Source organism: Panicum virgatum, chromosome 8N, assembly GCF_016808335.1.
Source record: "Panicum virgatum strain AP13 chromosome 8N, P.virgatum_v5, whole genome shotgun sequence".
Lineage (NCBI taxonomy): Eukaryota > Viridiplantae > Streptophyta > Magnoliopsida > Poales > Poaceae > Panicum > Panicum virgatum.
Genome location: NC_053152.1, coordinates 9748259 through 9764363, shown reverse-complemented (window position 1 = coordinate 9764363; position 16105 = coordinate 9748259). Strand labels below are relative to the sequence as shown.

The following is a 16105-nucleotide window of genomic DNA, read 5'->3' as shown; positions in this document are numbered from 1 at the left end:
CCGGGATTCCCAGGGCAGAAGAAAGGCGTCCGGTACCGCCTCCCAAGGCCGACAGCCCCAACCACCCCAGCTCTCCTGCCTTGCTCGGAACCGCCTCCGCCCCGCCGTGGCACAACCGCCACCGCCGCCTCCGCCTGGCCAAGGCGCCGCCCGGAGCTCGAGCAGCAGCAAGGATGCCGCCGCAGGAGGAGAAGCCAGAGCTGTCGCTGCCGCGCGTGCCCCAGCCCAAGCTAAGCACGGCGGGAGAGGCACGGATCTGCCCGAGCTCAGCACGGCGGAGCTCACGGTCGGCGAGCTCGACGCCATGGATCTCGCGGCAGAGGCAGAGGTGTGCACGAGCCGGCCATTCGAGCGAGGAGGCGTGGCAAGGAGGCGGTGGAGAGGAAGGAAGAAGGGAGGGTGGAGTGGGAGGAAGGAGGGGCGCCGGACCGAGCTCGTGGTCCCCGGCGTGCCACGGTCTCCACCATCGTCGCTGGCCAACCCAGCCCCACGGAGGTGGAGCCGCTGCGTTTCACCCGGGCAGATCGAGGTCGGGCTTGCGCAGATCGAGTCTGCTCCGCCCAATCACCAGAATTCTCCGCCCATGGCCACCCCAAGCCTGTGTTGGCCCCGCCGCCGCCCCGCGCGGGGGCCTGCGCTGCGCCCTCGCCGGTAGCCGGTGATGCCCCGCACCAGGCCTCCTCCAGCAGAGATCCACGGGGGAGATGGCGGCCTGGTCAAGTGAGCTCAGCCATGGCGTGGGCCGCCTGGAGCTCGAGCCCTCACTGGCCGCGACGCCAGCGACCGTGGCCATGCCGCCGCCGCCAAGCTCAAGGGAGACGCGCCGCCGGGGGGAGCAGAGAGGAGGGAGATGGAGGCGCCGCTGGGGGTAGAGAGGAGAGGGAGATGGTGGAGAGGGAGGGAGGCTGAGAGAGAGAGGGTGCCGAGGGGGTAAAAAAAGAAAAATAATCTGATGCGTGGGTCCCATCTGATGGTAGTTGGTATAGAGTATAGATGTAGAGTATGAATGAGTACGGGGAAACTAGATATAGAGAAAAAAATCTCGATGGTGAAACAGAAATATTATTTTTAGAGAATGAGAATAGAGTACCATGAGAAACCTTAAACCGGCTGGAGCCTGGACGGAAACTGGGCGTGGCCACGTGGGTGAGTAGCACAGACAGCAAACTTAGGCCGAGACGGACAGCGCGCCGGGCCTTAAGTGGAGCGAGCGGACAACAGTTGTGGTGGGCTAGTATTTGCATGTTGTCTGTTGGATCATTTCTTTGATTTGAACAACAAATGCTAAGTAGTAAAAAGATTTTGGGCCAAAATTTAGGGAAGTCCTTGGCCTGCCTGGACTACCTTTTGGGCCGCCACTGGTTCTCTGCAGCAGGGGAAAATATTATTTCCATTTTTTCAGGGCTTTGGAAGCTGGAGCTCTATGTTTTTTGTGCTCTGATATGACAATGACGCCAAAATCTAAAAATCCTAAAGAGGATGTTAGCAGATTTACTGAAATGCATTCCAAAGGCTTCTTGAAATTAAAGCTCTGACAAAGGACACTCTTGCAAATCATTTTTTAGTATTGATTTGCTATCGAATAATAAAATTTTAAATTTACAGATAGCATTGAGTGCTATAATTTGTATATATACGTTGTGTTTGTCTAGCTTCATTTTTTTTAGCTAATCCCTTCAGTACCACAAAAATTGTTGCCTCTCCCTTCAGTGCCAAAAGAAAAATAGAAATTACCATAGAGAATGTGATTTATCCCTTCATTTCCATTTCCATCACAATTCTGTTAATATGGTGTTAACTGAGTAGGAAAAGACAATTTTGCCCCAGGCTCCACTAACTCGTAAATTCCCACCTCTGCCGAAGTTGATATTTAGATGACTGATGACGACCGAAATTAGCAGACTCTGCAGACCGGTCAGACTGGTATGCACAAATCGGTCTGATCGGTCAAGGTGACTTTGTCAAAATGTAAATTGGACTTCACCATTATGTAGCTCTCGTCTAGACGATCAAAATGCATATGTAGAACGCCTAATTTGGAGTTCGGATGAGAGAGTTATGGCCTCTGAAAGAATTGACACCAGGTCAGACCGGTCAGACCGGTCCAAACTGTACAATCCGAGTTTGGAGTTATATTTTGATGCGGACTCCTGATGGGGTAAGACCTCCCCTCTCTATAAATATAAAGGGCCACGGGCGATTGAGCATATCCAATTGACCAAAAACATATCAATCTATTACTTTTCAATACTTTGCATTGTTTTTCGTCCTCCTCAAACCCTAGCTCTTCCAACCCCATATTTGTTGTTCTTCCTTCGTCTCCGCGATGTCTGAAGGCATTCTATGTGGTCTGCCGACCCTAGAACAACCCTGCGCGCGCTTGCCCTGACGGGGTCCCTCCCGGGCGAGCGTTCGTGGGATTTCTCCGTTCTAGACCGGCTACCCTGGCCGGTCTGACCGGTCCGAGCATCGGCGCTGCAATTGGGTCGTCTCTTGCTGCACGATCAAGTGCGTTCGTGTGTTGGCCATAGATTTGCTCCAACATATTTTGGCGACTCTGCTGGGGAAGATAGATCTTGGTTAGTTAAAAACCGATCTAATCTACTCCATCTACTACCATGGTGAAGCTGTCAAGTGGTGACATTGATGCCAGTAACATTGTTAGGCCGACTGTTGATCAACTATCGGCTGTAGATCGTCAAGCTTATGGAGCCTTCATCAAGGAGTGCGAAGAGGAGAACACACGGCGCAAAGAGAAAGAAATCAAAGAGAAGAGTCAGTGGTTCTTGTCTCACTTCTTCAGGAACCGGAAGGGTGAAGTCTTCAAGGACAAGGAGGTGGTCATTCTTTCGGATGAAGAAGAACAAGCCAAAGCAAAAAATAATGTAAGTACTTCAGCATCACCTGTTACTATGAAGCAAATTAGTCAATTACTAGTTGATGGTCAGGAGAAGGTGCTTGCTACTGTCCAAAACATGATTGATAAGTCGTTAGGAAAACAATCCTTGGCCAATGATAGTAGTGCTTCTATGTCTAGTGTTGCTGGTACTTTTCAAAATCATACTATGCCTCCTGAGTCATTGGCAACACCTGTACCACAGTATGACATGCCGATGAACTTTTATGATGGTCAGAAACCTCTAGAGCAGTACAATGTGAGTGGAGCGGTCAGACCGATTTCACAAACTGGTTAGACCAGTCTTGGTGGACCGGTTCCAACCGGTCAGACTAGATTTCCGACCGGTCCTGGTGCTCTGGTGGCGTATCCGTCGTCTCCCGAACCGATTGCTAGTATGCATCATGTTCAGGCTGATTTTAGCCGAACAAATGGATTTATTGGTTATTGTGTTCCTCCATATGCTACTATTACTTATAATCCGTATATTATGCCTCCCCAAAGTTCGGGCTATTCATATGGTGCAATGCCAAACAATAGTTATTCGCAGCAAACACCATATACACAGCCAAATCATGCACTGCAAATGCTGAATAGTTCTAGTATCAATGTTCAAAGGCCAAATGATTTTTATTTTAATCAAATACTTGAGAAACATAAGAAAGATTTGGCTGTTATGTTTAAAGAGTCTTTCGGCATAGAGCTTAAGGATAAAACTCTTGTGTGTCAAAAACCTTATCCTGAGAGTTTTGATTCCATATCATATCCTCATAATTTCAAGGTGCCAGAATTTATTAAATTCACTAGGGAGGATAGTAGGACTACATGGGAGCATGTTAGTCAGTTTAATGCACAAATGGGAATTTATGGTTGTCTTGATCATTTAAAAATTAAAATGTTCCCTTTGTCATTATGAGTTTAATGCACAAAAACATATCAATCTAGTACTTTTCATTACTTTGTATTGTTTTTCATCTTCCTCAAACCCTAGCTCTTCCAACCCCATATTTGTTGTTCTTCCTTCGTCTCCGCGACGTCTGAAGGCGTTCTAGGTGGCATGCCGACCCTAGAGCAACCCTGCGCGCACTTGCCCTGACGGGGTCCCTTCCGGGCGAGCGTTCGTCGGATTTCGCCGTTCTACACCGGCAAACCGGTCTGACCGGTCCGAGCATCGGCGCTGCAATTGTGCCGTTGCTTGCTGCACGATCAAGTGCGTTCGTGTGTTGGCCATAGATTTGCGCCAACAATGACATTGGTCCTGAACTTAATAGAAAATTAGAGGATTGGCTTATGATAAAACTAAAGTGGCTAAATAATTGGGTGGAGTACCATAGGACGTATCTGGACAGCTCCGGCGGTAAGAAAAAGTTGCCATCTGCATTACTCACTCTGTTTTTATTTACTCTATTTTAATTTACATATCGTATTATCTTTGTCATAAGTTAAACTTAGCAAACTTTGACTAAATTTATAGAAAGAAATAATAATATTTATAATATCAAATTTGTTTCATTAAATTCATCATAAAATATATATTGATAGTGCATATATTGGATAGTATAATTGTTGCTATATTTCTATAGATTTGGTCAAAGTTAATTAAATTTGACTTAAAACAAATCTAATACGACGTGTAAATAAAAGCGGAGGAAGTATTCGTTAAATCTGCAAGATACATACATTGTCGGACTGATTCGCCGCCGAGGTTAGTACTTGTTTATTTTTACTTGTTATAGAACAGTTATGGTCCATCCGCGTATGAAATCGACTGCATCATCTGGTTACGTTGGACTGGTTTTTTGTCCTGAACTCAAGTGGTTAATTTTAAAGATCAACTCATTTGAAAGTTTTTAAAATTTAACAAGTTTATAACTGCTTAGATTTTGTCCGACATGCATCATCAGAAGCGCTAGCTAGCCCTACCCAAACAGAAAATGGAGTGCCACGTCACATTGAACACTCCATAAAATTTTGTCATCATGCGAAGGCCCACCCCCTACTTGATTTTGTTGCAAAACACACAATGAGAAGCAGTTGATCAACGGATTTACATCCCATCAGTACTTTTAGGGGTTAAGTTTCCACCAAAAGAACTGTTATACGTTGACGAAAGCTTAAGCATGCATGATCATATTTATTTTACAAATTTTCTTCACAAAATTATGATGAATAATCATATATAATCCAAGTATATATATAAACATGCAGGTTGGCTAGGTTTGTGTGGTTATAATTTGGACCTACCCAACCATATACGGACAAGAACGTATCCGGTGTTACCAGGCCTTATGGTGTTACCGCGTTACTAATTTTAATTATATTTAAATTTGTACATCTAAAATTCTAACAAAAATATGAATGGATAGAGTCCACAAGCATCTATCATTATACAAAGTTTGAGGTTGAACAAAATTTGTGCAAGAAGAAACGAAAAAGAGAAACCAGCAACTATTCAAGTGCAAGTTTCTCCTTTTTTTTCCTCTTGCACAAATTTTTATTCAACCTCAAATTTTGCATGATGGTAGATGTTTGTGTGCTCTATTCATTCATATTTTTGTTTGAATTTTAAATACACAAATTTAAGTGTAATTAAAGTTGGTAACACCGTAAGGGCCGGTAACACTGGAGATGTTCTCCGGACGACGGACACAATATCCTGCTGGCACCTCTTAGATCATGAAGTAGAGCAATACAAGGAAAACAGAAAATAGAAGTTGGGTATCTTATAGAGCGATCAGCGAATCACAACTACACAAACTCTAGGTGCAGCATGGATGCGTGGCACCGCGAGATCGATCAGCCGTCAAGCCTATACCTGCGGCGCCGCTCGTTGATGTCGTTGATGCGGGCCTTGAGCTTCTTTATCCTGCTGCCGATCGTGTGGCGCGCCCCGACCGTCGCCACCTTGTGGGTGCTCTTCTTGAAGAACGCAGCCACGGCGTTCTTCTTCCTGCCGCTGTCGTCGTGGGCGGCCCCGTCCTCCGTGACGCGGCGCCTGTAGTCGTCGACGCACGCCTCGACGTCGGCGGACAGCCTGCGCACCTCGTCCCGCCACGCCCGCACCTGGACATCGAGGTGGCCGTCGTCGTCGTCGTCAGCGGCTCCCAGCTTGGCGAGGAGGGCGTGCATGCTCCTCAGCTCCTCCCTCATGAAGTCGATGTCGTCCCGCAGGCTGCTCAGCTTGTACCACTCCATCTCAACGAGGCCGGTGAGCTTGGAGACGACATGCTTCGTCGTCGTGGTTGTGGCCGTGTGCGCTATGACGTTGCCGTCCATTGCCAAGCTAGTTCTGCTTGTTCGCTTCGTGGTAGGATTCTATTTATAGTCCGGGAATACGAGCTGAGGGGTTGTTTGGTTCCAGGAGCTAAACTTTAGGCCATGCCATATAAAAAAGAATATTAGTATTTAAAAGTATTAAATAAGTTTTAATTACAAACTAATTGCAGAACCTTGGGGCTAAACTGCGAGACAAATCTAATGAGATATATTAATCCATAATTAACAGATGGTTACTGTAGCAAATCATGGATCAATTAGGCTCATTAGATTCGTTTAAATTGTAAGATTTCTTTTGATGTGATAGGGACTAAAAAAACTGCTGGAAACAAATAGGATCTAAGCACTTTTGTGGAAATTTCGCTCCGAATGGAGACACTCCTCCGGCGCAGCAACCTAAAAGGAGAGAAGCTGGGTCAAATATGATTTTGTTATTTGGAACCATCTCTAGGTACAATCTTTGGATCATCTGAGTGTAAGAGCGTCTCCTTTGTAGTATTGTAGTTGTAATGCCTAGCCGGCTGCAGGTGTCTTCTTCCAGTCATGAGGGTAAAAAAAATCTACTTCCGTGGTTAGTTTTCTTGTGGTTGAACATGTCTAAATCGGTGCTGAAAGATAAAGCAATGAACGACCGTTTTCTAATTGTGCAATGAATTATATTTATAACCTCTTCACATGATGCTCCCCATATATAGATAATAATAAACACTTTGCTAATCTTCTGAGCGGATAGGGCAAATGTGTGCTTTGCAGGGGAACGAAAGGCGCCGCACGCTTCGCTAAGTCCGCAAGATACTTGATTAGATTGCAGTGATGATTATTTGCCAAGATTAATTAGTAGCACTTCTTGTTTTACTTCTTGTGATTAGTAGAGTTTGAGTGGAGCCGCATGGCCGTATTGATGTCCCAATCCAACCGGCCGGTGTTGTTGTGCCCCGTATGGATGTTGTTCCTTCTTTTTAATATAATCGGTACCTCTCATGTCTGGTTCGTTTAAAAAAAATGGTGATGACCCATCGGCATATGAATCGAAGGCATCACCGCATTATGCTTGGAATGTTTCATTTGTCCTGAACGCAAAGGTTTTTTTAAAAACGCGTTTTAAATTTGTCCAGTTTATAACGGTTCACATTTGTCGGGCATGCATGTATCAGAAGCCCGCCCCTATCCAAATACAAGAGCTGGTAGTAATATCTGGGCAGCTTTGGGAAACCAACAAGCACAAGGGAATAATGCTGCGGCCAAGGATTTGATTTCAAGTATCATAGTGCCAAATGGGAGGCACTGAGCAAGCCTAAAGAACAGTGGGGGGTTAGACATTGTTAGAGCATAATATGATAGGATCCGGCCGTTATTGTAAAAAAGATAGCTCTCCTAATAAGTTTCCGTCCTATATAAACAACCAATGAGGCTTAATACAGATCATTTTACAATGAGGATTGAACAGGTTGAGTTTAGAAAAAGCCTGATTGTCGCTGATGCTGCAAAGGGTGCAGCTGGATCTTTCCAAACCTGATGAAGTAAAATGGGACCTAGACAAATCGAAGCCTTTCCCTATTGGCTTACTGCACTACGCCCAGCAGTCTTCTTGAGTTCCATGTCCTTCATGGCCCTTCTCATCCTTTCTGCATCTTCCAACATTCCAGCTTCAAAGTACAGGTTCGACATCAACACGTAGAATGTGACATCATTGGAACCTGACTGGAAGAGGTCCTTGGCAACGAATTCAGCTAGCTCCAGATTGCCGTGAAGCCGACAACCGCCAAGGAATGCACCCCACACGCACTTGTCTGGGCACATTGACATCCCCCTGATGATTTCATATGCTTCGACAAGTCTACCAGCACGCCCTAACATGTCGACCATGCATGCATAGTGCTCAAGTGTTGGTGACATCTGGTAGTCTGTCAGGATGCTGTTGAAATGCTTAAGTCCTTCATCCACAAGCCCTGAGTGGCCACAAGCCACTAGAACTGCAGTGAATGTGAATGAATTAGGCCTCACCCCTTCACTTTTCATCAGTGAGAAGAGCTTGAGAGCCTCTGCAGACTCCCCGTGGTTGGCATATGCGCTTATCATGGCACTCCAGGGCACAACACCCCGCACATTCAGACTGTCAAAGACCTCCCTGGCATTAGAAATCTCGCCGCACTTTGCATACATGTCGACAAGAACATTGCCAACCCTTGCATCTGCGTCAAGCCCATGATTCCGAGCAAACTCGTGCACCCATTTGCCAGTATCCAGGGCTCCTGAGCGTGCGCAAGCTGACAGAACACTGACAAGAGTCACGCAGTCAAACCCCACCTTCTCAATCAGCATCCTGCGGAAAAACTTGATTGCCTCAACCGCGTCACCATGCTGCTCATACATGGCAACCATCGTGTTCCAAGAAACTAGACTGCCCGCCGTCATTCCCTCGAACAGAGCTTCTGCCATGGCAATGCTCCCACACTTCCCATACATTGCGATGAGTGCATTAACCAAAGGGATGTTTGCATCGAACCCCAACTTGATCACAAACCCATGAACCATCTCGCCAGCATCCAGCCATTCTTGGCCCTGCAAGCAGGGCAGGAAACTGATCAGAGTGATCTCATTCGGAAGCACGCCCTCAGCAATCATTCTGCCGAACAGAGCAACTGCCTCGCCATAGAAGTAATTTTGCACGTACCCAGCAACCATGGCCGTCCACGACACGACCGTCCGGGAAGAAACATTGCTCTCCGCAAAGACCCGCTCGGCATCCGCCACCGCTCCTTCCAGGAAGTACATCGCGATGAGAGCGCTGCGCACGAACCCATCCCCCGCCAGCGCGAACCGCACCGCGTCGCCGTGCGCCGCCCGCCCAAGCCACGGCGCGCGCCCAGCCGCGCAGGCCGGGAGCACGATGGGGTAGGTGTAGTGGTCCGGCGCGACGCCCGCGGCGCGCATCCGCTTGTAGAGGACGAGGGCGTCGCCGGCGTGCGATTGGGAGTGGGCGTGCGCGCGGAGGAGGGTGTTCCACATGTAGGCATCGCGTTCGGGCGCGGCGTCGAACACCCTTCGCGCGTAGGCGAGGGAGGCGGGCGCCGCGGCGCCGAGGAGGCTGGTGGCGAAGGCCGGGTTGGCGGATAAGCCGAGGACGACGGCGCGGGCGTGGATTGGGAGGAGAGCGCGGAGGGAGGCCGGGGAGGAGGCTGCTGCGGCGGTGATGAGGCGGCTGTAGTGGTGGACGACGGCGGCGGAGGTGGGGAGCAGAGCGGGCATCTGTGCATTTGGGCTCGCCAGGTTTTGCCTGCCTGCCTGGGTTGGGTTTCGTTTTGCATTTCAAAGGCTGACTTGCTTTGTAACACATATTCATATTTGGTTTGAATCGAGTTGCAAAATTACAATTTGCTGATACTATTTTCTAGTTCTTACAAACTTTTCCCTGTCAACTACAATCAGGCAATTTCATACAGTTTACAGAAATACCCAGTGAATTTCCCAGCAAACAACCTCGATACACAAGAATAATGTGAAATTCGGACTGTGTCAAACCAAGCATGAATAATTTCTCATGTTTACATCTCATCAAATGTGTCAGCATAGTTTGGACTTTAGAAGGTAAATCGCAATGCAACAGAAACAACAGAAACGAGTATGGACTGATGGGAGCAGAACATGTTCTTCCATCCTTTACTATTTATGCGTAAGCAGTGAGTTCAGTACAATTCAAAATGTCGATGATGTCCAAAACTATTCTGACACCAGGAGAGTAACAGGATACAGCGATCATATTATATCGATATCAGTACGAGCTCTGCATAGTTCTGGCTTAATTGGTCTTTCACTTAGAAAAGTGGAGTTGATCAGCAACTGTGAATTTGAACGATACTCTACTACCTGGTTCTAATGGAAAAGAGTAACGATGCCTCTAATTGATATTGAGGGAGGACTTGATCTGCTCCACCACATGGGGCAGCACCCTGATGATATCGTCTATAGATCTGTTCACACAGGATTCCAGTTCCTGAGTCGCGTCCGTTTTCATCTTCTGAAGCTTGGCCGCTTCAAACTTGTCTTGGCAATGACCGATTCAACCGTTCCTGGAGCAAGGGGCAAAGATTAATAAAGGTTCGTGGATGTTGACTTGTGCAGAGAAATACATGTATAATCTAGAACCTAAATTTTTGAAAAGTCAGAGCAGAACAAGTTCCAAAGGTCCCAATGCAACATTACTATCAGTCAGGCATTATTCCATATAGTTGTTGTTACCTACAAATGGCCATAGCATTCTTTCTGTTGAAACTAACAAAGCTGTGTGACATTGTGTCTTCCCAGAACTCCAGACACTTGAGACTATACTTAATAACCTCTGACCGCAGCTAGTAGTCCTATTATAACAAAAAAAGGTGGTGTAATGATTTAGGAATACACTTTTTTTAACTTAATACCACTGAAACTTGTGCTTTGAGTGGCAAATGTTGTGGTATGGAAAACAAAATGCTCAGATTGTATGTCGGAAGTAACATATACACAGGGATGAATTAAGAACTAAATTGCTGCAGAGGGGACCTTCCAAAACTGTACTATTGCGACATTGAGATCATAACAGCAAATTGATCAAATAAAATAGCCATATTATGCATTTGAATCCTATACTGTCATCTGGGTAGATAATTTTCCTACATGTTGCTTGTTTGCATGAAACAAATATACCACCAATAATCAGCCACACACCATGCTGATAAAGAATTTGAGATGGTGACGGTCGAATAAAGCGCTAAAACTATTATGTATATAAAATATGACTTCAATTACACAACATTTAAGAGGTCGCAATGGTGAAGTTACTGAGCACACAAAACAAATAGCAGCAACTTAAAATTAACGACGATTCTATAGTAGCAGTTATAGCTGTGAACTATAACATCACTGCAAAAAACATTAACCGGTCAAAATTTCAGTACTAAAAAAACAAAGAAAAATAATTCTGTTTGAAAAAAAAACAATATCAAGGAACTAGTACACGAGATTATAAGTACCTGAAACTTGGCCATTTCATTCTCAACAAGATTGTTGGCAGTCAGGACAGGCACACTACAGTTTTCTACACAGTTGTTGATCCCTTCTTGGTTCCTTCGCCGATAAAAGCAATCATATGCACACTTGAAGTATGCTTGCTGAAAATAAATTGGAAATTCAAAAGAGAATCAGCTATAACTGCTACTATAGAATCAATGGTGTCAAGCATATGAACCACAACTAGTCTAAACCCAATTTTCTCTCATACCCACAATAGTGTATGGAAATGAATATATATGGGCAACCAACTCATGGATTTGCCAGAAAATCGCAAAACACAACAACATAATGATATAAGAGCTCCCAATAGTTGTGACAAAAAAAAAGATAAAAAACATCCATAACTGACTTCAGCATATCCCAGTACTGGCATCCACGCTACATTAATAAGCTTGAATTCCTTTCCTATACATTCCAGCTCCAGCCACTAAAATTCCATTCATGCGCTTGAAATTACATCAGAATAAATTATAAATAACAAATCCAGGATTGAGCACCTGCGCCGAGAAACCCCGATACTTCAGGTTCAGACAAACCGCGCCACTAACCCATCGATGAAGAATCTAGAGACATCCCACGAACATCACGCACAGGAGGCAAGATTATGGCCCCATTTGTTTTAGCTTCTGGCTGATTTTGAAGACTCGATTTTGGGAAATACCAAAACTCAGATGACTCTCAGAATTGAGAATCGAGAATCTATCTGATTATGGATTCTGGGAGTCATATGACTTTTGGATTTCTCAAAATCGAGCCTTCAAAATCGGCCATAATCTGAAACAAACAGGACATATAACAGGTAAACCACCAAGCCCCAACATCCAACCAATCCACGCTCCACTAATAAGCTTGAATACCTACACATTCGAGCTCCAGCCACTATTTTCTTTTTTTGAAAATAAACAGCCACTAAAATTCCATTCACGCCCTTGAAATCACATCAGAATAAATCATAATAAATCCAGGATTGAGCGCCTGAGCCCAGAACCCCCAATACTTCCGGTTCAGACAACCGCGCCACCACCCCGCTAACGAAGAATCCAGAGAAACCACCACTAACAACACGCACAAGAGGCGAGATTAGCGCCCTCCTCCACCCTACGATGATTCCGCATTAGAACAAGCAAAACACCAAACCCCATGTCCCCAACATCCAACCAAAGTCCACCAATCCTAGGCTCCGAAGCCCGCCGCCGCACGTAACTCGCTCCCCCTTCCCGCTGCAACCCTCGGAGGGCGGCAACCTGAGGAAGAACTTCTTTTACTTGCATTGTGAAGTTGACGTGGTCCTGGACGCCGGCGAGCTGCTGCTGCGCGGCGGCGTTGACCTCCTCCAGCTTCTGGCGGATCCGCTCCGTGACGACCCGCTCCTCCATCGCGCCCAGGTGGTCCATCGCTCGCGTCTGGGTGCTTCCGGGGGCCTCTGCGGTGGCTTGGGGGAGGGGAAGAAGAGCAGCACAGAGAGAAGAGGGCAGAAAGGCAATTTGCCTTCTCTTCTTTTTTTTTTTTTTTTGACTCGTCTTCTCTTCTTTCTTGGTGGAGAAGAGACGAGACGAGACGAGACGAGACCGCAAAGAGGAGGGTTTTGGCGGTTTTTTTATTTCTATATTTTTTATTTCCGTTTTTTATAAAAATATATTTTCGATATGGAAATTTACAGAAATATACCCGGGCCGTCCAGATGCCGGCCGGTCGGGCGGCCGCCCGCCCGGCAGCCGGGCGGCAAGAGCTTATCCGCAAGAAAAACACAAAAAATAATTTCAGACAGGTCCCTGGGGCCGGCTGCCGGCCGGACGGCCGGCCCCCCTGGCCGTTCGGCTGCTGGGCGACCGGCTCTCCCACCCTTATATAAGGGTTGGCTGGTCCCCCCACCCCTCATTTGCATCACTACAATTCCAGAAACCAAGAAAAAAGAGAGAGGGAGGGAGAGAGGCGAAGCCCTGCCGGATTTTCGAGCCGGCGACTGCTGGTAACCAAAATTCTTCTACGCTTTACAAATAGCATGATTGTGTGTCCAGATATGTCGAGCAATTATTTTTGTTGTAATTATTTTTGTTGAAACAGTAGATTAGCAATCAATTTAATATCATGATTCTGTGTCCAGATATGTCGAGCAAGCTTCATTTTCAAGTTCATTATGGTGATGGATATATTTCTCATGATGCGTATGGAGTAGATCTATCAGCTTTTGAACGAAGAGAGTGCAGAATAGATAAACCCTTAGAGAGGAGTTTTGGTTCCATACGCAAATGGCTTCACGAGATATTCAATGTGAATCTAAAGACTCATTTCCTAACCGTTCAGACTGTGACAAATTGGGAAACTAAAGGGGATTTCTAGGAGTTGATGCTTATAGCAAACACCGAAGAATGGCGGACTTACATGCAAGCAGCTCTTGACCGCGGGTGGCCTCTTGCAATACTAATTCAGATTCACCAGAAGGCAGCCCAATTCAGTGAAAGATCAACAAGTACATCATCTCATATGAACCAAGCAGTGGAACAAGAAAATGAAGATCAGAACATGCATGTCACAGAACTTGAGCCGCAAGATATAGCTGATCAGGTAGGAGAAAAAGAAGATTAGAACGTGCATGTCATTCAACCTGAGCCGCAAGGTTGAGCTGATGAGGGTGAGCGGATACCTGGAATTGTGGAAGCTGTACAGAATGAAGACCAAGAGGCTCGAATGATGGAAGAATGTGGGGACTCATCAGACAATGAGGACTACCCGTTGCTAGGTGAATGGAGAGGCAAGGGTTTTGGAAATCCATAGATACAAGATATTAGGAGTAATGAGTACGAATACAGAGAGAATGAGGTTGTGCAGGGGGCAAAGTATCCTAGCATTGAAGCTGTGAAAGATGATGTGAAGCTTTGGGCTATATCGTTGAGGAAGGAATTCAGAGTTGTGAAGTCTAGCAGCAAAGAATATGAGGTGAAGTGTGTCAATGGCGATTGTACATGGCGAGTACATGCCTACAAGGGCAAATACAAGACACACTGGGAGTGTTCAATTGTTACACCACATACATGTAGATTAACTGCTGTTGCTCAAACTCACCGTAACATCACATCCACTTTCGTTGCCAAGAAGATGTATGGGGTGATTCTGGACAAAATTGATTATGAGCCAAAATTGATAATTAGGGACATCGACGACCGTTTTCAATACAAAATCAGCTATACAAAAGCTTGGCGGGCAAAACAAAAGGTGTTTGAGATGAGATTTGGCACATATGAGGCATCATATGATAAGTTGCCTCACATGCTGTCAGCAATTTTGCAGAGAAATCCTAGAAGCGCGGCTGATACCTACATTGTACCGAGTTTAGATGGGGGACCTGGGTTTCTGCTTCGTGCTTTCTTCTGCCTTGGTGCATGTGTGAGGGTATTTATGTATTGTCTTCTTGTTCTATGTATTGACGGCACATTCTTGACAGGAAGATATAAGGGGACAATACTGACAGCAATTGGAGTTGATTGCAACAAGCAGGTGATTCTCATCGCCTTTGTTTTTGTTGAGAATGAGAACACAGAGAGTTGATACTGTTTCCTTGAACGTGTGAAGATTCACGTTGTTGCTGGAAGGCCTGATGTTTGTCTCATCAGTGACAGACATGCTGGTCTTCTAGCAGCAATAAGGCAACTACATGAAGGAAGTCGAGGACAGCCTCCTCTTTGGCCAGATGTTGTGAGTAGGTGGTGCATAAGGCATATGGGTGCAAACTTTTATGAGCGCTTCAGGAATAAGAAAACTTATGAATTTGTTCAAGAGATTGTGCACTCAGAATCAGCAGCGGAGGTTTGATGCATTGTGGCAGGTGGTAGATAACATGTGCGCCGAGCTACTAAAGGAACAGGCCTCAACCTCCAGTCGGAGACGTTTCACACAGTGGATTAAGGATGCACCTAAGGAGAAGTGGTCAATTCTATACGACACTGGTGGTCGTCGATATGGGATCGAGACAACCAACCACGCAGAGTGTTACAATATGGTAATGCGTCATGTTCGTGGATTTCCTCTTGTTGGCATAGTTGAATTCATCATATACGGATGCACAAGGTACTTCAGAGAGCGGTACCAGGCAGCTGCTGTCTTACTTAATGATCCAGGTGTGATTTTTTGTAATAGGGTCACTAACTACATGAAACAAAAAATTGAAAAGGCTCAATATCACAGAGTGGTCTCCATGGGCACAAAGGATCAAAGGTTTGAGATTTCATGCAAGGACAAGACAGGGCAGGGTGTCCGCAGACAAAGGGTCGTTCAGTATTGCTTGATAACGCCGGAAGGCAAGGTTTTTTGCAGATGCAAGAAGCCACAGCTTTTTCACTTACCATGCTCACATATCATTGCGGCATGTTCAGAATCTGGGTTGGATCCTGGGGTTTTTGTTTCACAATATTACAGAAAAGAAACTGTTGTGCACACTTGGGGCCATGAGATATATGGCATAGGCAGTCTGGGATCATTCACTACACCAAATATCTCTCCAATGTACATTTCCAATCCAGATGCTAGGAGAGGGGTAGGTCGACGGCGGACACTTCGTATCCGTAACGGAATGGATGAGTCTGAGGCAGGAAAGAAGAAAAAAAGATGCAACCTGTGTGGAGCATATGGTCACACCTACAAGAAGTGCCCTAAAATGCAAGAAGATAATGCTGGTGCTGAGGTTGGACCTTCTGAAAATCCCAACGATGGATTGCCTCCGGATTTTGGAGCCCGTCGCGTATAGATTTCGTTATGTGTGCATATGTATTTGAACCAGATGTATGGATATGTATTCCGATCTGTATGTGATAATTACATTTCATTATGTATGGATATGTATTTGCACCAGATTGTAGTATGTAATATTACAAAGGTATTTGTGTAGTA

General features: G+C 45.7%; 1 protein-coding gene and 1 pseudogene across 1 annotated transcript; both read right to left on the bottom strand.

Annotated features, from left to right (window-relative positions):
- Positions 1 to 7494: 7494 nt before the first annotated feature.
- On the bottom strand, positions 7495 to 9461 carry LOC120685988 (pentatricopeptide repeat-containing protein At3g12770-like). Its single transcript, XM_039968137.1, has one exon. The coding sequence runs from the start codon at positions 9419 to 9421 to the stop codon at positions 7727 to 7729; it is 1695 nt and encodes a 564-aa protein (XP_039824071.1). The 5' UTR covers positions 9422 to 9461; the 3' UTR covers positions 7495 to 7726.
- Positions 9462 to 9797: 336 nt separating this feature from the next.
- Positions 9798 to 12744, bottom strand: LOC120685989 (annotated as a pseudogene).
- Positions 12745 to 16105: the final 3361 nt, after the last annotated feature.

Coding starts and splice junctions, on each gene's coding strand:
- LOC120685988 (XM_039968137.1), bottom strand. CDS start 9,421: ATGCCCGCTCTGCTCCCCACCTCCGCCGCCGTCGTCCACCACTACAGC.